This window comes from Solea senegalensis, linkage group LG4, assembly GCF_019176455.1.
Source record: "Solea senegalensis isolate Sse05_10M linkage group LG4, IFAPA_SoseM_1, whole genome shotgun sequence".
NCBI classification, from domain to species: domain Eukaryota; kingdom Metazoa; phylum Chordata; class Actinopteri; order Pleuronectiformes; family Soleidae; genus Solea; species Solea senegalensis.
In genome coordinates, this window is record NC_058024.1 from 23,661,902 (window position 1) to 23,687,847 (window position 25,946).

The 25,946-nt window shown below is 42.0% G+C and overlaps 2 protein-coding genes across 4 annotated transcripts in view; one reads left to right on the top strand and one right to left on the bottom strand.

Annotated features, from left to right (window-relative positions):
- Nucleotides 1–2,284: 2,284 nt before the first annotated feature.
- ptgis (prostaglandin I2 (prostacyclin) synthase) lies at nucleotides 2,285–24,549 on the bottom strand. The gene is made up of 11 exons (XM_044023767.1): nucleotides 24,280–24,549; nucleotides 10,287–10,461; nucleotides 9,706–9,829; nucleotides 9,249–9,424; nucleotides 9,005–9,151; nucleotides 8,796–8,908; nucleotides 8,528–8,709; nucleotides 5,520–5,670; nucleotides 5,043–5,224; nucleotides 3,591–3,742; nucleotides 2,285–2,593 (listed from the first exon to the last, which is right to left on the bottom strand). The coding sequence occupies exons 2-11, from the start codon at nucleotides 10,355–10,357 to the stop codon at nucleotides 2,434–2,436; spliced, it is 1,458 nt and encodes a 485-aa protein (XP_043879702.1). The 5' UTR covers nucleotides 10,358–10,461; nucleotides 24,280–24,549; the 3' UTR covers nucleotides 2,285–2,433.
- The window catches only part of LOC122768062 (SLIT-ROBO Rho GTPase-activating protein 3-like), a 32,958-nt gene continuing 22,130 nt past the window's right edge, over nucleotides 15,119–25,946 (top strand). Inside the window, exons 1-2 of one of the 3 annotated variants that reach the window (XR_006360270.1) lie at nucleotides 15,119–15,881; nucleotides 23,897–24,092. Coding sequence is in view for 2 of the 3 variants with exons in the window: in XM_044023753.1 (XP_043879688.1) it covers nucleotides 15,815–15,881; nucleotides 23,897–24,092 (263 nt within the window). In the remaining variant the exon portion in view is untranslated. The remainder of the gene's footprint in view (nucleotides 15,882–23,896; nucleotides 24,093–25,946) is intronic. The other 2 variants (XM_044023753.1, XM_044023752.1) reach the window with 2 other exon arrangements.

The following is a 25,946-nucleotide window of genomic DNA, read 5'->3' on the forward strand; positions in this document are numbered from 1 at the left end:
GATCGAGCGCCTATGATAAACCTCTCCGGATCGCTGCTCCGCACCACATCGCCTGCGCTCTTTGTCCCCCCGGTGATCAACAAGTACTACCGGGACTACCTGTGATTCCGCGGCGGTCAGCTCAGCTCAGCTGTGCGCGGAGGCACCGCCGCATCTCTGTGAAGCAGGATCCATGGCAGCTCTGCGCCCTCTCTCCTACAGCGGATTAACTCCTTCAGCACCGCGCCTTGATGCGACGCTGCATCATCATCATCATCACCATCATCACCGCTGGAAGACTTCACGTGAGCAAAGACAGCTTCATCCAAACACTGCGAGCATAGTGCAGCGTTAGTGCATCAACTGAACACAAGCAAACAATCAATTACAGTGATTTATATGATGAAAAAAAAGACCTAATGTGGAACTTTAAGTGACTCTTAATTGGGTGTTAAGTGATGTTGGGAAATGTAGCCTAATAAAGATAAAGAGTCAGTGTGTCACATTTAGGAAGCTCATTTTCCCAAGTATGTTTGCATGAGTGTTTATTCGCTTTGAAATACTTTTTTTTTTTTTTAGCTTTGAGGCCCTGGTGATTTGCGTCATCAGAGCGCAGATTTTGGAACCCCGTGCAAAGAGCGTGTGCGGTGCGGATGGACAGCGCATGCGCGAACAGACTTTCTGCCCCACCACTAGGTGGAGTATTAAGTCAAACTCACCGAGCAGAAAAAAACACGTCAACAAGAGAAGGAGCAGTCGCCAAAGATAGTCATGCGACCCTCGACCTTTCAGCCACTTGAACCAGATGTGTCTGAGGCATGTGTGGTGTCGTTCTCTTCTTCTTTGGTAGGAATGCGTACTATTCCCTGCGTCCAGACTTGTGCTGCCATCCGATGGTGAAGTGAGATACTACAGGAAACTGGCGCCTTTAAATGAAGCCTTTCTTGCAGTTTTGACAAGGGCCTTGCGCCACAGACGCCGCCATCTTTCACCGCCATGTTTGTTCAGCAGCCCAAACACTTTGCGTTTTGTAGCAGAATAAGAAAGTGCGACGGAGGATTGGGGCCACGCATGAAGAAAAAACAATCTTATTTACTATGACGAGATTAAAGTTGAAATTTTGAGAATAAAGTTGAGTTATCACATGTCCATCAGAGCGAGTGGCCGTCACTGAATCCAGACTGTCAGTCTCGGATGTTTCTCTTTTATTTTCTTATTTGTTTTAGATTTTCTAAAAACCTAAAATGGTGGCAGCACAGTGGGGTCCGTGCACCTCACAGTGGTGGTGTTTGGCTCTTTGCCCAGCCTGAGGTTGGGTTTTGGCTCCTTGCCGAGGTGCCAAGGTTCTGGGGGATGGCAGCTGGGGGCGATTCTGTTTTTATTATGTAAAGCACTTTTTCGTACAGAAAGTGCTTTATAAATAATATTCTATTCTATTCTATTCTATTCCATATGCTGGTCCTAGCTAATACAGTATGATGTGAAGCATCAATGTTTCTCTTTCTGTCACTGTTGTTGTTCTTTTGGTGTTTTACAGCATTTGGTATCTGTCATGCTCCATTACTGTCGTCGTCTGGATTTAATCATCAGTTTCTTCTTTGTGGCCACACAGTTAACACCGTTAACCGCAGTTAACACTCTTGCCTTTGCAGCAAGAAGACCTGGGTTTGTGACCCGGTCAGAACAAGTGCCTTTCTGCCCAGAGTTTGCATGTTCTCCCCGTGTGTGTGTGTGTGTGTGCGTGTGTGGATTTTTCTTGCCACAGTCTCAAAACATGGTTGTGTGTCCCTGTGATGGATTGGTGTCCTGTCCTGGGTGTGGCCGCGCCTTTCACTCTATGTCAGCTGAGATTGGCACCAGCGCCCCCTGCGACCCTCATGTAGAGGATAAAGCAGCAGAAGATTGATTGATTGATTGATTGATTGATTTCAGTTGATTTAACTTAAATCCATGGCAGCTACTTACTTGAATCTCAACATGATATAATCTAACTTTATTCTCCAAATTTTGAGGTTTAATCTCGACATGTCAAGGTTAATCTTGTCATGGCAAAAAAATATGTTTTCTTCATTCTAATACGTCTTAGGAAAGGGAGGGTGTTGCAGTCTACAGTCTCACCATTAGATGTCACTAATACTTACACGGTGGACCCTAAAGTATAAAAACACATCAGACCTAGGTAATCTGCTAAAAAAGAAATTCACCAACTATATTAAACACAAATTGTTTAAAGTAATAAATATACATGGGGGTGAAGTCCAAAATAAAAAGACCTTTCGTTGTGTATCAAACATGTGAAATGTTTTTTTAATGAAAAATATTAATAAAACAAAGCAAAATTAAATATATACAGACATATCAGGAAGAACAGGGTCACACAGAGTAAACATAACAGGATAAATAGTGCTACAGTACATATGACAAAAAAGGTTGAACAGTATTTACACAGTAACATCACATCTCATATGACTTCGTCTTCAGACGGAATCGAACCCGCAGGTCTCCGTCCGGCTGGAGCATTCCGAAGCCGTAGCGCGTTGGATTTACCGGTGGCAACTTATCCCGCGGGTCACACATCTCCATGTCGAGATGAGTCAAGAGTAAGAACACGAATCTATAGACACAAGAGGGCAAAGTAATTTAGAACACAACACAACACAGAGCGTTTCAGCTGCTTTTTTCCATTACTATGTTTAAACATACAGTTTATTTAGAAGCTACTGTGCAATATAGAGTGTCTTATATCCTTTGTCTCAGCACAACCGAGGCAATCTGAGGTAAAAAAGAGTCATTTTCACCAACTATATAAACACACCTGAGCATAAAGTACTCAAAATGTTTCAAATCGGATTGAGTTTGTGAAATTTGGAAATATGTCACAGTTCAAAGTTCACTTGGCTCGTTTTTATGAACAAAAAGAAAAGAAAACATGTCTATTTTGTGACTTCTGCACAATTATTGCTACTTTATATCACTTTATATCACTTTAACTGAACAACATATAAGAAGATGGAAATAAAACGCGCATTTTTTAAAAGCGTGAATATGTGACCTTTAAACACACCCCCCCGGGATGTCCATATAAGGAGTTGTGTCTTATTCAAAATTTACCACAGGTGCACCTGCGGCACAGATCCGTGTCACGTGAGCACTTAGGGTTAATGTGACTGAAAATCACATCAAGTAAGTAAATAAATAAATAAAAAATAAAAATACCCTAAAGCCTTCACGTCAGTTTTCAATAATCTGGTCCTTATTTGTGTGTATGTCATACAAGGATTGACGTTTAACCTCTGTAACTGGATATGATATGTCTAATATTGACATGCTCTCTCTCAACTGTCTGTCCTTTATTACCCTCAGCCGCTCTCATCCAATTCATTTCAGAGTATGAGCCATTACCGTGTTACAGCTAGTTGCTAATGATGATGGAGCACATGAAAGCCAGATTGAAAAGATATATTATATTATGTAGAGATGGATTTTTGCCGGGTCTGGTTATCCGTAATCAGGGTGAAATTGCAGGGAATGCTTTGATCGTGAATGCATTTTTTTTTTCATATATACTGCATGTACGCACCATCATATATGGACATATTTGGGGGACTTACTGTTTAATGGCTGTGACGGCAAATTCTTTCCCGATGCACATGTTTTTCCCGGCGCCCCAAGGCATGGTGTAGTATTTCAATATTTTTCCATCCTTGTAGAATTTGTCCTTCGGTGTATTATCTTCGTTTAAGAAGCGATCGTACTTGAAGATCTGAAAGAAAGAATAATGAATGCATGATTTACATGTGTGCATTATACTGTATGATCAGCACAAGCTTGATCATACTGTAGTGTATTGTGTAGTGTTCCATATTTTGTTTAAAAAAATAGTAATTGTTGAAGACAAATAAAAGGAATTCACTTTGGGAATTGATCTTAAAGATGCACAACTCATCTGTAGTAAGTCATGTATTGCTATATGAGGTAGTTTTACTTTTGTTCGCAAATTTTTTGTCACAGATTCCTTTTTTTTTCACTTATTAATCCCCTTAGGGAAATTATTCCTCTGCATTTAACCCATCCTAGAATTAGGAGCAGTGGGCTGCCACACTGAGTAGCGCCCGGGGAGCAATGGGGAATTGGGTACCCCCATTTAGTTTGTAGATACAAACTAAAGATATTGAGGGACATTAACTGCTGACTCTATTATTTTACTTTTAAGTTTAGCATAATTATCATATAAAAGACTGTGGAACTGAACAGGAGGCAGTGTCAGTGTCTGTGAGCAGTCAGTTTGTGTCTTGCTGAAAGAAATAAACTCTACTGCATCAAACTCTATTGATTTGTTTGTGACTATCAGAGTCTGTTCCATGTCAGTGTAAGAAGCCCAGTGACACATCTGGTCCAGTCCTGACCTTCGGGTTCTTAAAAATGGTCTGCAAGAATTTGGAAGAAGTTTAACGCAGAGGGGTTAAAAGGTCCAGTGCGTGACATTTTCTGTTGAGACTGCAGAGTGAGACAAACGGAGGACGGACTCCTCCACTCAACTCTCCCTTTTCCTAAAGTGTTGGTTACCTATAGTGAGTGGCCTTTGCCGACCAGGAAGGTCATTTGGATAGAAAGCCTTTGCTTCAAAAAGGAACCACACACACTCTGCCTGGTCTGTCTGTCTAAAAGACTCATTTTAGATTTTACGGCAAGTAAAATCATAGGGAAAAGAAAGATGCAGCTCAACAAGTTTATGCCGAGGATCAAAACGAATGCTGTTGACCTAAAAAATGTGCCTCAACCACCGCACTCCCAATGGGAACACTCTGACATCCACCAAAAAGATGGTCTACAAGAAATACTTCTTGGTGCCTAAGTGGTCAAATGGTTAGATTAGGAAGTTGTTACACTCCAAGTGCTCCCATTTATACCGTCTCTTTTTGTTTAAAATTGCTGTTTGTATTGTGGAACGGAAAGGAAAGGATCTTTGTCATTATACACAACTGAAATTGCACAGTTTTTGAGGTCAGATGAACAGTACATCTACATGCTACCACATTCTCATTTATTGCCGCACAGTATACCTGTGGGTCTTGGTGTATTTCTGGGTCCATTTGAGGGCTGAGGAAGGGGAACAGACACACTCTGTCCCCCTGTCTGAGGCGGTATCGCTGTCCGTTGGACATAAGCAGTGTCTTCTCCTGCACCACTTCCCTGTTGATCATTACTGCCGCTGTGAGCCGCAGGGTCTCACTCAGGACGCTATCTGCAGACATAAAGGACAGCAGAGTGGATGATCTCAGAGGGGGGTGTCACTGTTTGTTAAATCAACAGTGCCCGTGGGTGCAATTTGGAGATGCACAAACATTTGCACAAATATATGAAGAAAGCAGTCATTGTTTAATTGAATCAAAGGTCAGACTTTTATTGTCACTGACACTGGGTTCGGCACGCTTATCTCGTAATTTCCAACAAATCGAATGAGTCACCGTTTCCATCTCCTCTGAGCAGCTCGACCCCAAGGTGGAGCTGCACGAGGGGAGCGAGCAGCTGTTACTTACCCAACACGGGTGTGCTGTGTGATTCCAAAGGGTTGATGGTAGGATTCTCCTGGAAATGAAGACATCTGAGCTCTGATTTAATAGCCTCCATGGCCTCGGGGTGAGTGAGCAGGTAGCCCAGAAGCCAAAAGGCAGCAGGTCCGGCATTACACTGAAAACAAAGGTATGTGTTTGGTATACGTGGGCACGATTAATGCATGAACTGTGGATATGTTTGAGTGTTTAGTGCTGTTTCCATGGGTAAAGAGAAATAAGTTATTCAATCAGTGCTCTGTAGACACCGCTGTCACCCTCTGAGAGACACCCGAGCACCTGTCAGATAATAATTGCTGTGGGTTGAGGGAGCTGCTCCTCTCACCACTGCATGTCTCAGGTCAGCTCTCCGCTGACAGCCAGGGTAAATGCCCTGTAGAGCAACTAACGTTGTCATTGTGCCCTCTTCACATGCGTCACATAATGTGACATAAATGATGCAACATAATATGTGTCTGCTTAACCATATCAGTGAGTTTCTCAGAGTTAAATCTGATCCAATCCAACTTTATCAATCCAGCAAAACAAAAAACAAATTAAAGAATTTTAAAATGCGCTCGTTTTTTCATACCAGTTAAAAGCCGAGCAGCGGCGCTTTGAGCCAACTGTAGTCGAGCAAAGTGATGTCTGGCTAAGCCCAACACATGTACTAGTCCCAGCAAGTTGTGATAAAAGCATGGATTAAAATCTGATCTCTAAAAAGTGATGCAGAGGAAGAAGTGGTTTAGCCTTGGTGAGTTGTCTGAATGTGCATTTTCCTTTTTCATCGGCATGAAAATGGAATGCGATACAGTGTTTTCGTAAAATTGACAGGTAGAAGAGAAGTGGGCCAATAATAGAACCCTGAGGCACTCCACAAATAAAAAGACTGATTCCACTTGACAGAAAGTATGCTAAATATTTAAAGTTACTTAGCTTCTTGGTTGATTAAATATTAACATAGTTACATATGAACGTTACATTTTATGTTTCTCTCACAAAACTTTATTTTTGTAAGGTGTCTCCATTATATCACATGTCAGCATTTAAAGTGCACGTAGTTTTAAACAATCAGTACTTGAAATATGCATGATGTTGACTTCTTGGTGTATATAAATGCTTTTTAAATATATATAGTATACTGTATATAGTTTAAGATACCACTGGTGGACTTCAGACACTGCAGGTTTTGTCTATGGGTAAGATCTTGTTCTCATTCCATGTTAAGCGAGGAAACACAAGTGGGATTGCTTTTTATAGTCTTCTTGTGTAATCTGAAATTACCCAATAAGCATGTTTTTCCCCCCACACTGTCAAACTATGTTCCTTTCACATATTGATTTCCTGGCAAAAGTGCCATTTACTGAGACCAGCAACGCAGAATTCACTTATGTGGAAGTAATTGACCAGCTCCACCTGCCATTATGTCCGTTTCTTATTATGAGATGTCTTTATTTCTATATTCACACAATGCACTGAAACCACAGCACATGAGATCATCAATTCTGCTGCAAGGAAAGTGACCGATAAATCAATTTCAGTGAATTCCAGCTCGATAACGATTGAAAGAGTAAGAGGGATGGTAAGCGCTGGCTGGTGCAGGACTCATAATGAGCTTGTAGAAAAGAACCTACAACTGCATGACAATCTGTAACACGTCTGGAAGCCATGTTCACTCACACCTAATCCCTCTATTCTCTGCAGTGGCGCCCTATTCTCTTCAGACTGAGACTGTGCTCTCCAACATCCCTGCAGCCAGAATAATGCACAAACAAATATGCTGGAAGACTCGTCTGTCCTACGTCAGCAGAGAGGCTGAAAAAGCCTGCAGTGTGTGGACAGGAAAGTGTTTTCTTCTGGCTCTTTAACACTGGTATTACTGGCAGAGCTATCATGGTTCCAGGGAGCCAGGTGGGTTCACAGTGTTACAGCTACAAGTAATAACAGCAGTGGAGATGATGATCAGACACTAACAATGAAACGGCTTGCTATCTCCCCCACCTGGCAGCACAGAGCAATGACACCATGGTGCTGTACCTGTATCGTGAAGATGTGGCTGTAATATCAGTACTTTACCCTGTAACATGTATAAAATAGCAATCGTTTTACAAATACAAAGCAAAGTAACACTAGATTTTTATTTGTTTTGGTCCTTCAGAGCAGGGGTCTCAAACTCAAATGACCTGGGGGCCACTGAGCATCTAGTCTGGTCAGAAGGGGGCCGGTCAAGTGAAAAAAAAAATCTAACTTTTTGAGAAAAAACCACTGTTTAGCAGGGGTGAGAGATAATAGCTTAGAGTTGTGTCATGTATTGTATCATGAATTTCAAAATAAAGTTTTCATAGTTCACAATAAAACTACTACTAAGTAATGTTTCTCATTGCTTTGAATAACATGTATTCAGTAAAGTAATATTACTACTTATGATATGTCATAAGTTACTTGTTACACAATCTGAGTCATTTGCATCTTTGTGCTCTAGATAATAAATATTTGAGCAACATTCTCTAGTTTAGACACAACTAAGAGTGCATAATACAGGATAATTCAGCACAATATCCATTTCTGGCCTACAAACACACCTTGACTGTAGGCCGTGGAGGCACATACTGATCCAAAAAATAAACTGACTGAAACTGTGACGTAGAGAAAACAGGAAGTAGCTCCAGCTGACTAACACATTTCTTGCCTGAAACGTAGACATGTATAATTACCAAACTTAGCTAAAATAACAAGGTGTCAGTTAGAAACTGATCCACATGATCAAAACTGGTAAAACTGCCATGTACGTGTTGGAACAGGCAACTCTGAGAATGAAGAACCCACTCTGTGTCGTTTTGACACTGTTGGCAGATGGAGCACCGTGGCGTGGAATTCAGGCATGCAGTCTGGGTGTGGAGGGTTTTGTATGTTTTAGATTCACTACTTGTGAGTGTGTGTGTGTTTGTGGTTTGTTCTGTGAATGGGAAAGAAGCAGACAATAGGTCAGCGCTCACCTGTGTGGTCCACAGCTGCAACAGCAGAGCTCTTTTCTGCATTTCTGCATCGACTCCCTGCTCCTGCAGGAAGAGGCTGTAGCTCTGCTGCCAGGAGCTCGTCTCTGACCCTCCGCTCAGCCAGCTCGGGCACAGCAGCTTCCACAGTTGCTCCCGGGATGAGTTGACTGTTTTGCTTTCCTCTAGATGAAAACCAGACACGACATTCATACGTATCAGACTGTGCTGTAAAAAAAAAAAAATAATGGTTTACTGTTGTGTTGTTTACCTCGACTGAGTGAGTCGCGAGCAACTTTGTTGAGGAGGTTGTCAAACTTGCGGAATTCATTGTAGACTTCTTCAGCATTATCTCTCCTCTCAAACAAAGTAAGATATCCAGCCCTGAGAAGTTCAGTAGAGGAAAAAAAAAAGATGACATAACACTGACGTCATGTGGTTATATGCATACAACACCTAAGTTTAAATGCTGGCTATTACTTGAAGAGTAGGCTGTAGCAGAGGCTGAAGAGCCCGCCCTGTCTCCATTCTGAGGGGCCACAGTCCTTGTGGTCACTGAGCAGCAGGCTCTGGAGGTGACCGGTCATGGAACTGCTGAGCTTGGACAGACAGAGGCCTCGGAAATGCCTGAGGAAATACCAAATACAGAGGGTGTTTTTGGTTCACAACGCTACATGAGGAGTACAGAGCTTCTGCTGTCGATTACAAATCTAAATTGATTTACTGTTCCATCCATCTCCTCTGTGCTGTGGGTTCCATGCTCGGCAGCTGCAGACCGAAGATCTGGCGGAGGTGCTGCTTTCTGGTGCGGGCGAAGTCCAGACGCACGGTGTCATTTATCACCTCGTCGAACGAGTTTGGGTCCAGCAGCACTGTCACGTAATGACCGGCAACACGGACCTGCAGGGACATCATTTCAGATGTGAAAATGTTCCAGCTTCAAGTCCTGGTCAGTGACACAAAAATAACTTCTGATTGCATCTGCAGTGCTACTTTCAGATAGAATGGAACAGACTAGAAAGTCTTGTTCACAGAACATGCAGACTGCTACCAGCTCACCTGAATATCAAGATCTTGTGAAATATGAGATACTTCCTCTTTTCAAAATTGCACAAAGGAAAATGCTTTATCATCAAACTTTGAGCAGCTTCTCAGTTAAAGTGTCAGTCGTTAAAACTCACAGTGAAGATGTCGCCGTGTTTTGCTTTCATGCGGCTCAAAAACTTTGCCGCGTCTTTCCCAAACTCGAGAGCGTGGCCCAGCCATGGAACGAGACCTTTGTCCAGGGGTGGCTCGTTTTTCCGTCTGCCATCACACATCAGGGCAAAATTATTAGGGTAGCAATAGATAAAAGAATTGGCTTGTTCATATTTCACTCATTCATGAATCTCAACCAACAGGTTTGGTGTTAATCTGAACTCACGCCAAAAGAAATTCCTCTGTGTGCCTGTGACCTTACACAGCATAAAAGTCACAAAAATGACAGAGAACGTTTCATTTTAGTTTTCATTTTCATTAAAACAAAGCTCTGTGCAGAAATAATGGAGTACACATAATGTGTACTCCATTATGTGAATGAGGTTGTATCCCATAATGTGTTAAAATACATTGTATGTATGCATTTGATTACCACCTAACTTTAAAAAATCATACTTTTTAAAAAAGCTCTATCTAAATTGCAACACATGCTTTTTTTTTGCAGCATTTCCCAAATAAATAGCAACTGAATCTCAGCTTAAATCAATATATCAATTTGATTTACCTCGTACGGGTGGAATAGAGGAGAACCAGAATAAGCAGTCCATTAAGCAATAGGAATATTGTCCATAACATGTTTCCGTGAAGTCTGATGTCCCGGCTGTCACACAGACAATGTTCTCCATAACTGCTGGAAACTCCCCTTATATCTGTGAGCCTGGCTTGGGTTTAACTGCTGCCTGGGAGACGGAAAAAAAGGTGTGGCCAGTGAAACAAAAAAAAAAGTGTTGCACCATACTCACACAGCAGACACTCTCAGACAGTCACACAAGCTGGAAATGACTCAAAATGACACTGAGGTATTTCCGATAATAAATACAGTGTGAGGCAAGATCACTGACTGAGAGGCTCCAACAAAAGCTACTTTCATTTGATGACACTTCATGTGATGCCTGACAAAACAAACAAAAAACAAACAAACCTGCCTTTGCATTTCACACCTGTGACATCACTGTGAAGGGACTCGGGTTTCAATTTCACAGAGGGAGGCGTGAGTGCTTACTATCAAGTTCTCAGGGTTTATGCAACAACATCTAAAGCAGGGGTGTCAAACTCATTTTAGTTCCGGGGGCCACACACAGCAACAATTTTGATCTCAAGTGGGCCGGACCAGTAAAATAATAGCATAATAACCTTTAAACAACAAGTTTCACTTTGTTTTACATTTTAATGAAGCATCTTTTTACAAAACATAACATAAGTTCACCTTTTCATGTTCATGACAACGTACAGATCACAGTGGATCTACAAAGGCAAAAAACCTTTAGTCACAGCTTTCTGCAACTGAAAAGTATTGTATAACACATTATGATTAAATTCACAAATTCATCCTGCGGGCCAGATCAGACCTCCGGTGGGCCGGTTCTGAATTTGTGGCCATATGTTTGTTAAATAGTGTGAAATGTCTATTTTGAACCTCCTTTAAGCTGATGCACACACCAAGTATTTAGTCTGTACACAACAATGTTTCACCTGCCAATCTGAAACCGATCCTCTTTTTTTGTCAATGTCTATAAGTGATACTACGGCTTAACAGTATTCTTACAAATAATGGCCACTCAAGTCATGTGGGCTTTAACAAGAATTAATCTAATGCCTGTACTTTATAAACGGTGGTATTGCAGGAGAATTCTGACTTTAGAATCAGAATTCCGACTTTAATCTGAGAAGTCTGACTCTAATCTTTAATTTTAGGAAAAAGTCTGAATTCTGAGATTAAAGTGAGAATTCTGACTTTTTTCAAATCTCAGAATTCTGACTTTAGTCTTAGAATTCTGACCTTTTTCTTTCAGAATTCTGACTTTTTGCTCAGTTTTTCCCAGAAGTCTGTCTTTTTTCTCACTTTTTCCCAGAATTCTATCAGAATTCTGACTTTATTCTCAGAATTCATGCTGTTTTCTTTTTTTCAAAAGTATTTTGTATATGTGGCCCTAATACTCTTCCCTACTTGTTCATCCACAGCTTGTATTAAGACTGTTTTCACCAGCAGAGGGTAGTCATGTCCTTACCACAGTCAAGGACGAACAGTTCAGAGGTGAACACAGTGAAGTCATGTGAATCTGTTAAATTATACATGTACTGTACTTCTTGACAGCTGGACAAACACCTGAAAATGACAAGAACATACATTACTGCCAACAGCAGGAATACATATTCAATAATTGACATGGGACAGTGTTTTATTCAAGAGGACACCACATATTTATGTTACACTGCAATGACATTGGTAGGTAAATGAAAAAAAAAAAAAATATATATATATGTATATTTATATGTATATTTATACATATATATATATATATATATATATATATATATATATAGACATATATAAAAATGTTCACCATAATAAAAGCTAAAAGTAATGCAGTGAGAAGTATCAGTCGCCTGTAAAAGGTAACAGATCCCATGGTGATTCGAAACAAATAATGTACCCTCAGGTATTACTACGTTTTTTTTGTAAGAAGGAATTCACTGACTAATGTTTTCTATTCAAATGGACATTAGATATTTCCCCAGGGAAGGGAAGGGACCAGCAGCACGGACGTCAGCCAATGAGAGCAGTGGCTCGGGTTTAATGCTGTTATCATGTTAATGAACCTCAACAGCCTGTTTCTTAGAAGGTGGGTGTGGTGGACTGGAGATCATGACGTGACTATAAAAGAAAACAAAAAAAAAAACAGCCTGGAGTAACACACACACATTTTTGTGCGTAGGCGTGTTAGTGTGAGTATTTTAGTTCACGTTGTTTACAGTAGACTAAAAATAAAAAAACACTCATAAATGCACAACCTGGCATACATGTGTAGCAATATGCATGAAAAAAAGGATGAAATATTCTAGAATTCAAAAGCAAAAAACACAAAACTGTATCGAGGTGGGTTCAAGTTATTTTTCATTGCACTCTCATCTTTTTTTCTGGTCAGATGCTAAACTGCATTTTGTTGCCCTAAAACTACCAGTACTATGTGCAATGACAATAAAAGACGCACTCCCCTCTCTGTGGCCAACGATTGGCGACTCACATTTGCTCAGGAAATCAGAAGTTGAAGTGAAGACAGCGTGATGAGAACTGCGTGGTTCCCCCTTCACATTTCTCCCGGGCTCTCGCCCAGCTTTAACTGTTGTCACAGGCTGTGACAGACAGTGTATAGCCCACAGATTTGCTGAGATTTGTCTCTGGACACAGATTAAAAAGCAGTCGTGTCACGGATAGACTCGAGAGAAAAGGTGTCCCTGTTTGTTTACTGGTCAAGATTCCTCAGATTATCTACATGAGTTAACATTTCTGTGAGGCAAAAAACACAGATTTAATGTGCAGCTGCACTCGAGACGTCACAGGAGGTGGTTTGACAGCACTTGAGGTGCACTGTGGGGGTAGAGTGACACATGGAGCCATCAGGACTGTCTCAGGATACGTTCTCCATCATCTTCATCGTGGTGTTGCCATTGCAACAGTGTAGGATGGGATTAATATCTTGATTTGTCGTTCGCCAATTAGAAACAAAGCTGATAGAAACCTTTAATATTGTGGCTAAAAAGTAAAATAGAAAACAGTGTTGCTTCGGTGTCACATGTCAACATGTTGTGAGGATCATGGCTGACACACACACACCCTCTCACTATGGTAGTGTGAGTGTTAAACTGGTTGGAAAGGGCTGTAATGCACTATTTATCAGTCAGAGTCACGCTTTTCTTTTCTTTCCTATGTATGTCCATGTTTGTCTGTTTAACTTTGACTCAGAAAGTAATGAATGGATTTTGATGAAATGTCATGGAAGAAATCATTTAATTTTGGTTAACTGTCAATTTGTCTCGTGTGTGAAATCAAGGGCCACACATAGTGTTAGTGGTTAGCACTCTTGCAACCGGTCGAAACAAGGGCCTTTCTGCATGGAGTTTGCATGTTCTCCCCGTGTGTGCATGAGTTTTCAACATGCAAATTTGGGGATTAGGCAAATTGGACACTCTGAATTGACTGCAGGTGTGAGCGTGAATGGTTGTTCGTCTCTATGTTGGCCCTGTGATGGACTGGCACCTTCCTTTCGCCATATGTCAGCTGGGATTAGCACCAGCGACCCCCATGTGGAAGATAAAACTGAAGAAGACGAGTGTGAGTGTAAAATCAAATATATGAATGTGCACAATTAAATATGGTGGTTGTCTTTTCAGCATTGGGAACTATAGAGGTGACAACATTTCATCGTTTGTGCTGCTTTCTTCTTGGACACCTCACCACAGCAAGCAGTCACTTTTAAATCCTTCATATAACCATGTCCCCAAGGTCCAAGCTGGATTTGGGTGTGGTGGGAGGGGCAGTGTTGTGTTGTGTTGTTTTCTTTCTTTGTGTACTTTCATTTTTGTTTTTCTTGTTCGTACTGATGAATGTGTGTGCATAGGTTATTATGTTCTGATTATTATTCTAGTTTCTTTTGCTCCTCTGTGACAGTAAACTCAATAATAATAAAAACACATTCTCATTAAAACAACATACACAATAAAACAGTACAAGATAAAACACATCACACAGTAATGAAGGCCCCGGAGACGATGCCTGACTCGAGATCCTTACACCAAAAAAAACAAGTGCGTCTTAAGCTTCGCTTTAAATACATCAGCTGAACATGGCCGTCTGATCTCAAGAGGCAGACTGATCCAAAGTGTTGGGAGCATGAAAAGCAAAGGCCTTCTCACCCACGGTCCTCTTTCTTGACCTCTTGGACGGACACAAAAGACCGGTCCCCTGTGAACGCAGTGACCTAACCGGCACATGTGGCTTCACCAGATCACACAAATAAGAAGCTGCCGTCCCATTTACTATTTTAAACATAAGTGACAGCACCTTGAAGTCGGCTCTGGTTTCAACAGGCAGCCAATGAACGGCATCATCAATAACTTGATAACTTAACAAACATTGATTGGAGGTCATCATCATCATCATCAGCAGCAGCAGAATGAGATTTGGCAATTGACATTTTTCTGTATTAAGGATGCAAATGGTCAATAAAACTAGTAAACAATCGTACGAAAGAGTACGATGTAAAAAAATAAAATAAAACAGCATGAATTCTGAGATTAAAGTCAGATTTCGTAGAAAAAAGTGAGATTAAAGTCAGAAATCTGAGAAAAAAGTGAGATTAATCCCAGAATTTCTGACCTTTTTCTTAGAATTCTGAGATTAATCTCACTTTTTCTTTTCTTTTTTGAAAAGAAAAATCCAGATTTCTGAGATTAGAGTCAGAATTCTGAGAATAAAGGAAAAGGTCAGAATTCTGAGATTAGAGCCAGATTTCTGAGATTACTCTGATTTTAATCTCAGAATTTTGATTTTACATGTGGCCCTAATACTCTTCCGTAGAACCGACAGGTTATCGGTTATAATAAAATGATAGTAGGTTGCAGCATTAACTAAGGAGGAGAGCCTTAAATCATCCAGGAGAAGAAGAAGAAGAAGAAGAAGAAGAAGAATTGTTGAGGGACAGAAAGGAGGGGCTGTGGGCGGAGTCTCATCTTGACTTTGAATCCATTCAGCCTTTTCTGCAGCACCACTGAACTTGCTGAGAGACAAACGCAGACTCCATAGTGTTGTGCAGAAACCTCTCACTGCTGCTACTGCTGCTTATTTTTTTGTAATCCACCCCCTCCTCTTCTTATTCGTTTGCTTCTCCAGGCTTTTTTTGTGAAATGTCCACCAAACGTGACTTGCTGTCGGATTCACCGCGGAGTGCTGCTGCTGCTGCTGCTGGAGAGGAGGAGGAGTGGTCAGGGACGCAGATCATTGTGTACTTGTAGATCGACGGCGCCCCTGAACGCATCATCGCAGCGCCTCCAGTGCCTTTGATCTGTGAAGTTGTGCTGAGATTGGCGATGATTGGCGTCTAATTTGCTGCTCAGTTTTGTGGAGAGGACTGACGGACGGACGGACGGACGGACTGACTGACTGCAGACAGCCAGGCAGGGGAGCCAGCGCTGCATTGTAGTAACTGAGACGCCGATTCCTCCCCGAGGATTGCACAACCCCGTCCGCTCAAAATGTCATCTCAGGCCAAAGTCAAGAAGGACAAAGAGATTATTGCCGAATATGAGACACAAGTGAAAGGTTGGTACCGTGCAGGCCTGAGCCTATTCTTTGCTATTCGGCATGTCGAGGCACTATTGCGTAACTTTACCACAACCTTTTTTTTTTTCCACTGCTTTCCCAGTGCAGTGCTGTTGTGCTGTGGGGTGGGACGAAATGCTATAACAGTCATTATCATTTCTTAACATCATTCTGTCTTACAGTGTCTACGTCAGTGTAACTCAGCGTTCAACTCTGCGCGGCTATTGTTGTTCAATCAAAGATGCAACTTGGCTGAACCGGTTTTGTTTTTGAAGATGTATCCCAGGGCGATAACATGCCCAGCCCTGCTGTGTTCAGGGCCATGTAAACCAGTGGAGCTTCATAATTTCTCTCCAAGTGCGGCTGGTGTGTCTGTGAGACGGTGCTCATGCTTGTACACCCACTAAGGGAATGTGCCAACTCACCTTGGACACATTTTCTCCTCCTGACACACTGGAGGTCACGCATGCACCTTTGCTCATACAGTACAAGGTCCTGGCAGGCGGCTTTTTGGCACCAGGACCTGTTTCATAAAGTGAAATGAACTGATTTAAGCCCATGCATAGCCTCAGGGAGGTTAAATAACATCAGACGTCTCTGTCAAAGTTGCATACACATTGATTGGCCACTTAAAAGAAAGTCAAAATCAACAGGGGGAGGCACAAAGAAGCATTTTCTATCATCTCCTCGCTGTTACGTCCATAGACTGTGTCTATATAATTAAAGGATGCTGTTTCATTGCAAAACAAAGGCCAGATTTTGTGATTTGACTGGTCAGTTTTTAAAACTGGCCATTCACCAATGTCATCCGGTACTAGCTGCTGAATCACATGGCGTCTACTCATGTGAGCTGCAGTGATTTATCCTCTATTTTCCCCTGAATGGGAAGAGAATTTACAAAACTGGCATCGCGTGCCGTCGGAGAAGAGCTGAAACTAGCTGTTTAGATCCTTAACTCCTCAAGAAAATGTTTACAGACATTACAAATCAGATGAGAAGAAGGTTAAGAAGGTTTTCCTGTAGACCTCCATTCAAACAGAGTTCATTTCGCAACCACAGGAGTCGCCCCCTGGTGGCTAAATGCCCTTCCGTCCTACTTCCTGGGCTTCACTTTTACAAACCAGTCTATAGTCACATGTAGCTTGATTAACTTAGCTTAAACTGGGCTAAGAATGTCCCCCTTTTGAACGTTTGTAGAGATTTGTGTTGGTCATAAAAACGGGATCTGGAGTAAGTGTTTTCCTGACACCCCTGGACAAAGTAGTAGGATGAGGGAATGCTCGGGGAAGGTCACACAGCAAACGGTTAAGAAAGTCCGTAAATTATGTATACTGTCTGTATGAATTATGAACCATGAAAGGATTTTTACTGTCTGCCACCAAGAGAGGGAAGGAAGTCAGGGACACTGACACTGTGGGTCGTCTTCTCAGCCTTTAGAGAACCTTTTCACTGCTCTTCATATATATATATATCTGTCTTCATAGAGATAAAGCGTATTGGCTTCCTTTTACAACACATGATCACTTTGAACCAGATAGAGCTCCCAATTCTTTAGTCCATCAACTAAAGAATTGGGAGCTCTAATTGGCTAATAATTGGTGTTTTGAGTTTTGCTCATATGGGCTTTTGGAAGCTGTAAGAGTGTCTTAAATACTGATGTTAACACATGAGCTTTAAAAGTTGGTCAAGATCGTTATTAACACTTGAAGTATATAAGGTCACTGGGAGTCTGGATCAACAACAGACTAAACTTAAATCTGTATTACTGGGTAACTCACAGTGGCAGAAACCACAATATTAGAACTCTTGTTATTTTACTTGCAAAGTGAAGTTTTGGACAAAGTATATTGTTGTCTGTAATCTTGATCCATGGGCCTCAAATTTTTCATACCAAGTATCACATGAGAAAATACTGAGCTCGTTATCTCCAAAGTTAAAATACAGTGGTGTGAATACGCCGAGCAAAGTCAGATACAGACTTTTCACAGGAGGCAGATTTATCCCCAATAAGATAATGCCCATTTCATACAAACATGTGAAAATGGGCGAGGAAGTGATTTGTTTTAGGTTAAGACAGACAGAGGCAGCAACAACAACATTGCGCTAGTAAAGTGAGGCAGTTGCAAACCGCTTGTAGAGTGGCTGAAAACATAAAGATGTGCCCAGGAAAAATCTCAAAAACCCGCTTGCTTAGCAGTTTAATGGGATAAACGATTCTTTTTAAGTGGCTTGTTGTGGGGAGATTGTGGTTCTGTCTCCACTGAGCTTACTGTCTGTCGGGGGGAGCTTTGCTAGATCAGGGCCATCGACCTGGAGTCCTCAGTATCAGGAGATATAGGGTGATATATAAAGTTTTCAGGTCACAAACTGCTTCACTTGGCTACACAAACACAACCCCCTAGGCAGGTACAGACTATAAGATCTAGGCAGCGACAGACAGAGCCTGTGGAAAAAGAAGGAAACCGTTGGAAACAAGGATGAGGAACTTTGGACCAGCACATATCACTTCAGACACTGGTTTAGTGAGATTAGAGGAAGCTCCACAGTTTGAGAACCATGGCTCTAGATCAGGGGTGTGAAACATAACCCTAACCCTTCACTTCAAGATACCTGTGACTAAATGTTTTGTGCCTTTAGTAGATCCACTGTGATCTGTAAGTTACAATACACACGTGTTATTGGTAAACTTAGGCATCATATTGTTGAAATTGCAATCATTTTTCTCAGGTTGTTCAGGTTATATGTGTTTTGTAAAAAAGATACTTCTTTAAATGAAAAACAAAGGCAGACATTTGGATTTTTGTTCAAAGGTTATTATGCTGTTATTTTATTGGTTCAGCCTACTTGAGATCAAATTGAGCTGCATGTGACCCCTGAACTAAAATGAGTTTGACACCCCTGATTCTAGATAATTGAAAGCATCTCAACATCCAATTTTAGGGTCTGGATTTCAGTTGTCCAGATAAACCAGTTTACCTCTGTATTAGACTAGTGTGTCTAATGTAGAAAATGGAATGGGCGTAGCCACCTTTTACATCTTAACTGAGCTGTACCGCAAGAGCTTTTATTTAATGCTTGTTTATTGGATGAGAGAATTGACTCCTCTCTAATGCAAAGGTGTGCCCACTAAACATGCTGCACTTAGAAGCCCAGGTAGAGCTTTTCTTAAAGACTGCAAACAGGGAGAGGCACTTTGCCAAATCCTTGGCTCGATGTAGTAACATCCTCGAGTCAAGTGGCCATGGTTCAGGTCATAAACTGCTCTGAAGCCACATCTTTGTTTGTATGGTATACAAACCACACGCAACATGTTAATTAGTGAGGTTTAGCGGTGTTAAAGTTTCTACACAGCCGCCACTTGTTTACATTTATCTACACGGCTAATCGCTACGGCGACTTGTTTAGATTACAGATACCAAAGTGGTACTAATCTGCTCGTTTTTCACATTTCACCGGGATTTTACTTCAATTTATTTATAGAAATGACGTAATTTATTGGTATAGCTCTGCATTATTTGAATATACAAGCTCCACAGTTCAGCAAATGCCATTTAAATGTCCGCCGAAGCTCTGCACCGGCTCCAATTCCATTTTAGAAGTCGTTTAAAATTCTGCTTTTTTACTGATAAAGCCCAATCTTACCCCAACAATCTTTTACCCTCACACTGTCTGTCCCCCCTCACTTCTCCTCTTTGGCATTCCCTCACCACGTATAAGAGTTGGCAGTTTTATATATATATATATATATATATATATATATATATATATATGAAGTATATGTATGAGTATATTGTTCAATTGACCTTGTTTCAATGTTTTATTGTTTTATATTCCGCTTTTATTATTCTCTTTATGTTGCTTTTCGTTTACATTGTTTCATATCCTGTCTGTTTTATGTATTTATGCGATGTGCAGCACTTTTGGGTTGGAAATCTAAAGCCACTGAAGGTGGCCGGGCTTAAGTTAGACCTCACTGTTGCTGCAGGGAAAGAAATAACAAAATATTGTGAGTGTGTTTGTGGAATGAAGGGTATGATTAGCGTTATGGCGGCGACAGAGGTGCGGTTTATTTATTGGTTCCCTGTCTTTGTCTGTTTATTTGTCTTCGTCTGTCGCTGTCTGGTCCCCACACCGGCGTTGTGGCTGGGAGAGAGAGAGCCATCACAGCCCCCATCGCTCGTCTCAGTTTCAGGAAAAGCTTTTAAGCCGACATCTTAAGCTCATTTGCAAATTGGGCTTAGTTCACTTCTGACACCGACACCAATGACCAATAATGCTGAGTTGCCAACGACACAGACATTCAAATGTAGACCTTAATGCACTTGGCGTCCGGTGTGTTTTCAGGTCACGGGGGTTTTACAGGTCTGGACCTCTGTTGTCACATGTCAAGTCTGATTCATCAATGACTGAGCAGTTGCTCATGAGCAGCAGATGAAGTCATCAGTTGGTCATTATTTTAGTTTTTTTATTTATAACCACAGCAATGTTTTCTCACCAGGTTTATTTCTGCAGCATTTTATTTCTTGTGGCTGATCTTTGAGGGAAAATCACTCTAACACGGTGTAATACACAGCATTTATTTTAGGTGTTGTTGTTGCCGAGGGAACACAGTGCCCTTCAGAAATTGTAGCGATCTTTAAAGGATATTTGCCAGCTGAGATCATTTTTAAAAATCGTGTAGATTCTTTGGATGTGAGTGATATGATAAGTGTCACTCTTAAGAAGGTAGGAGCTCCCACTGCTACTGTACCCTCTGCAGTGCAGACACACCCCTTCTGCAGGTATTCATCATAATGAAAGAATGCTCGGACTGAAACTGTCTTGAAACGTCAGCGTTACAACAACGAAACTGTATCTTTGTTGCCCGTTGCACTGGCGACACGTATGACACATTGCTGTGTTGACAGATTCATATTCACAGCTGAACATTCTGAGATCATGAGCATTATAAAGAAAACAATGTCTGGTATTCTGCCCGTCACAGCACCTTCCGGATTTTCCTGTCCTGTGATGCCCCTCTTCTTTTTACGCACATCTGCATGGAAAGAGCGGCAGAGATGTGAACTCGTGCAAATAGACGGTGGAGACACACCGCGGTCATTAACGCATTCAGAGGACAAGTGTTCGGAGGACGCAGTCTTGATTTGTGCCAAATTATGTCAACATGTCGGTCTGGGTTAGGCCACGTGTGACTAGCCACGCGTGGCTAACTGCAGACACGGCCCCAGAGAGAGCTACCGGCCTCCGCAGTAGATGTGCAAGGCTAGTTGGAGCATGCTGCCGTGGTGACAATGACTTCTCACTATGTGATATTTGGTGCTCTCTGCTGCAGTGATGATGCACGAGTCTAATTAGCAGCCCTGCAGGGCGAAGGCACACAACCAGACCCGGGCACATAACCTTTGCAGACACGCTGCATTTAAACTCGACGGATCGACGCGTTGGTCACCTTTTTAGGGATTCAATCACACGCGATGGTAATAAAAATGCTAAAGACAAACCTCTGCAATCGTGCAATTGCACAACAATATCCTGTTGCTGTGCTTCAGTGTTGCCTTTACTGTAGGATGTCCCTGGAAGGAAGAATGTTCATTTATCCTTAAAGTGCCGCGTCGTCACGAGTCGCGTCGGTTTGGACGGATTACCAGTACAAATGGTCCTATTGGCGTGATTTGTAAAGATCTTTGGGCGTGGACCGCTTTATTCATGTCGGTGACATCCTGCTCCCGAGTTGGTCGCTGCGTGTGACTTTCTGTATCCATCAAAGGAAAGCAGTACCACTGTGAGATCAATAAAAAAGATGGCAAAAAGAGAGGCTGCATTTCGCCCCGTGTGGCTTAATTCTTGGTGTATTATTCACTTCTTGCCAGCTTCCTTGTAATTATGCATTACTCTGCTCGGGCTTGAATCATTCATTGAATGTAATGCAGTATCGCCCTGTCCCTGGTTGTGACTGTTTAAGTTCTAAAAATAACACGCTCTACAAGAGAGGGAGAGAACGCAAATATCACAAGTCTACTTGATGCCTCGCTGATAAAGTGATCCATTTGAATCCATTTATGTTATATTGTCTGCTCATTCTTTCCCACTGTATGATGCTGAATGATTCAGCAGAAGTGCAGTACATCGAGCCTCTTCCTGTCTTGAGCGTGATTGCGGCCATGTTCGTCCTCACAGGCTGTTTACTGTGTATTTCGTCGAGGGGGGGGGGAAAAAAAAGAAGAAAGTTGCCCTTGTCCTTGGCCATTATGCTAAACAGACTGACTGATGTCAGAACAGGGAACTGGCCAGCTCCCACTGAGATGCCTCCAGAGGCATGTAACCAGGCAACCGGACAACTATGGAGACCACGAGGGGTACTTCTCCAATCGGCAAAGGGACTACTTATTTACTCTCCCCGTTGGTGCGCTGTCATTCATATTTTTCCCTCGCAGATGATGTGGGAGGCATTTTTTCGAAGTCCTTTTCTTCGAGATACAGAAAGTGCATTTTCAAGTGGACAAAGGGCCGTTTCTTCCCCGTGGGCCATCTTCTCCCATTGAGAAATTTCAACTGCTCGACAATCGCATGCATGGTTGAGACGGTCAGTCATCATGGAAGTGTCTCACACAGAGAGAGAACAGAAGCTTTGTTTAACCCCGCCCCCACACACACACACGTGTGCGAGAGCACGGTGCACATATATGCAATCATTTCACATGCAGTGTGTCATGGAACGTATCGGCGTTTAGAGAAGAGAAAGTTATCGGGCGCCGCGTCACTCGCTGATAAACGGCTGCAATCACACGTCCCGGAGCCACTTAGCCACTGGATTGACGACGTCCCTGCAATAAACGGTGTATATAGATCAAATAAAACGTGACCTGTATTCCTTCTCGGTGTTAATGTACAACCATAAAAGTGCTGTTATTACCTCTGTGGACGTGTTTATACCTGAACTCCCTGAGGTGTTTTGGAACAGTTCTCTACAGTAATAACACTGCACTGCTGCTCAGATGAAAGTCATTTTTGTGGTCATTGTGGAGAAGAAAAAACAAAACAACAAAACATGACCACACAAGATTTTCAGTAGAGTTATATCCTATTTTTAACTTTTCCTTTTAAATGTGGTTCGATCAGTTCAGTGTTGGAGAGCGTGTATGGTACACTCAGTGTTACAGAACATTAGAGCTGAAACGATTCATCGATTAGTAATCGATCACTAAATCGGTTTGAAGCTTTTTTCATTTTTAAAACCAAGATTTCTGATTGTTTCAGCTTCTTAAATGTTAATGTTTTCTGGTTTCTTTGCTCCATGTAACAAAGAAATCATTTCATCATCTGAGAAGCTCATTATTTCCAGGTTTGACAAACACTGATCAACATTTCTTTTAACGTTTTCTGACATTTTATGGACCAAACGATGACTCCATCCAGTTGCAGCTCTACGGAACACGACGCTTACCCAAAAGTAAAAGATATTGGTTATATATTGTACACATTATGTATCTATAGATCTGTATTCACAGATTTAAATCCAACAATATTTAAAAGTGCAATCGTCTCATCAGACGAACGCCGGCATTTTGTTTTCATCGTCCAAACTTTTCTAAAGGATGGCTCAGCACAAAGCATTTTTAGAAGCTGACCTATTTTAGATTTTCCGAGCTGTCTGCTGCAATCATCAGACGTGCATCTCATGCGCACGTGTGCTACCCCAGCACTTGGACACCCCCACATTCCCTCTCTCCCCTCACACACACACACACACACACACACAAAGAGCAGACAGATGCAATTTGACAAACAGTTTTATCCAATTATGATGATTTTGTTGTTTCGTTAGCTCTTGCGCTGCTGGCTTTACTTCCTGTCCTTACATAGTTCTACTTACTCTGACTGTGGGTTAAAAGCTGACCTGTGGCTCTATTTGGCAGGCAGACGTGAGGCCCAGCATGTAAGCCCACTCCCCCCGGCTGCCTCTGTTTGTTCTAAAGGTGGTCTCCCATTTTTTTTTTTCTTTTTTTCACGTGCAGAGATCCGTAACCAGCTGGTGGAGCAGTTCCGTTGTCTGGAGCAGCAGTCCGAGTCCCGGCTGCAGCTGCTGCAGGACCTGCAAGAGTTCTTCCGTCGGAAAGCAGAGCTCCAGCTCGAGTACTCCAGAGGCCTCGACAAACTAGCCGAGCGCTACGCTGCCAAGATCCGCACCTCCAGAGAGCACCAGCACTTCAAGTGAGTCCTGTCACTGTGTGTTTGCTAAGCACTCCGACGCCTGCATCATCACATGTGTTTGACAAACAACTTAATACCGATCACTGACATAGCGCAGAGATGGAAAGAACAGAGACGGAGGAAAAGAAAGAATGGCCGAGCAAGACAAAAGGGGAGGGGGGGGGTGGATGAAAGCAGAAGAACTGACCTGAAATGAAGCCAGAGCTAAGGAAGCTTGTGGCCTCCGGCTGCTGTGTTTTTCCCCAACTAGGTCAGACTCTTTATCCCTCCTTGGTCTTTTTTTCTCCGTGGCTGTCGTTTCATTTCCATTCTCAAACGGCTTCAGATCAGACGGCTGCACTGATACTTCTGTCCTGTCAATAGACACAAAACAATAAATAAACCACAGCTTGTTTGGATTCTGAGGAAAGGAACAATAGAGGCCACCGCGCTGTATTCCTTTTTATCTGTTTGTGTAACAGAGACGTGTAGTCATGAGGCAAACACCCCGCAGCACATTGAGGAATAACTTCTCAGATGCTCTGACCAGCCTGCAGCATGCTGTGGCTTTTTAGATCACGCTGTAAATGTAAACGCAAGTGTGGACGATCATAAATAATACATCGTTACAAACCCTGACACGCGAAGACTCCACGATCAACGAATTCAAGTTAAAAGTGTGTAGTGTGTAACTTTTAAATGAACCCACTGTCACACATTCATGCTGCTCCACACAACTCTCTCTCTCTCTCTCTGTCTCTGTATTCTTTTCTCGTGTCGCCTGGCAACATTCCCCGCGCTGCTGCACACGGGGAGTGATTTCTTTTATGTCGAGACACACGGAAGCAGAGGCAACATCGCACTGGTAAAGCTCCATGTCTTTAGACGGGTCGGAGTACGAGTGAAAAGAAAGGAAGCGCCCACAAAGGTCTTCAGAAGTGAATTCCACAGATGAAAAAAACACGCAGTTTGACTGGATGAAGGGTTCAGTCAGGGCGAATAGTATAACCTGGCAGAACATGAATGACAAATAATGTTGCATCGTTTCTGTCCACAAACTCCAAACAGAGGCAAGTTGAACACAGCTGCTTTAAACTTTATTTGTTTCACACCTGTCACTGGTGCTTTATAGATAAATGTAAAATGTAAACGTATAATGAATGGATTATTTACAAATAAGATAATTAGTGACTCTGTAAGAATGTGATAAGATTTATTTGCCAATTACTCGCTGAATCGATTACTAAATGAATCGTCAACTATTTTGATCACCGATGAATCGATTACGGATTGTTTCCGCTTCTTAATTGTGAATATTCTCTTCGTTCTTTTGCTCCATACAACAGAGAAATCATTCAAACTGAATTGTCATTGTGGTTCGTGTACAAAAACGAGACACTTGAGAACGTCGTCAGTTCCAGGTTTGACAAACACTTTTACGGCGCAAACGATTACTCGATTAATCGTGAAGATAATCATGAGTTGCAGCTCTAACCAAAATGATTTATTATTTTAATTTCTCTCACTATATTCGTAATGAAGTAGCGGTGTAGTATAATGTATTATACGACAGTGGAGAAAGTGTAATTGACATGTAGGCAGTTGTACACCCTACTTAGCTGTGTCAGTCATGCATAACAAACATTGGTTTACTTCGTAGACGTCTTTCTGTCTTTCTGTCTTTCTGTCTGTCTGTCTGTCTTTCTCTTTCTCTTGGATATAAAGTGTCATAATCATGGCAGAGAGCTCCCTCCCATCACTAGGACACTGATTAATGAAGCATTCCCTGGAAGGGAGAACCCTCATTGCATGACTTCCCTCCTCACCCCGGTGTCCCAGATTCTCTCTCTCCCCCGTCACATTAAATAGTCATCG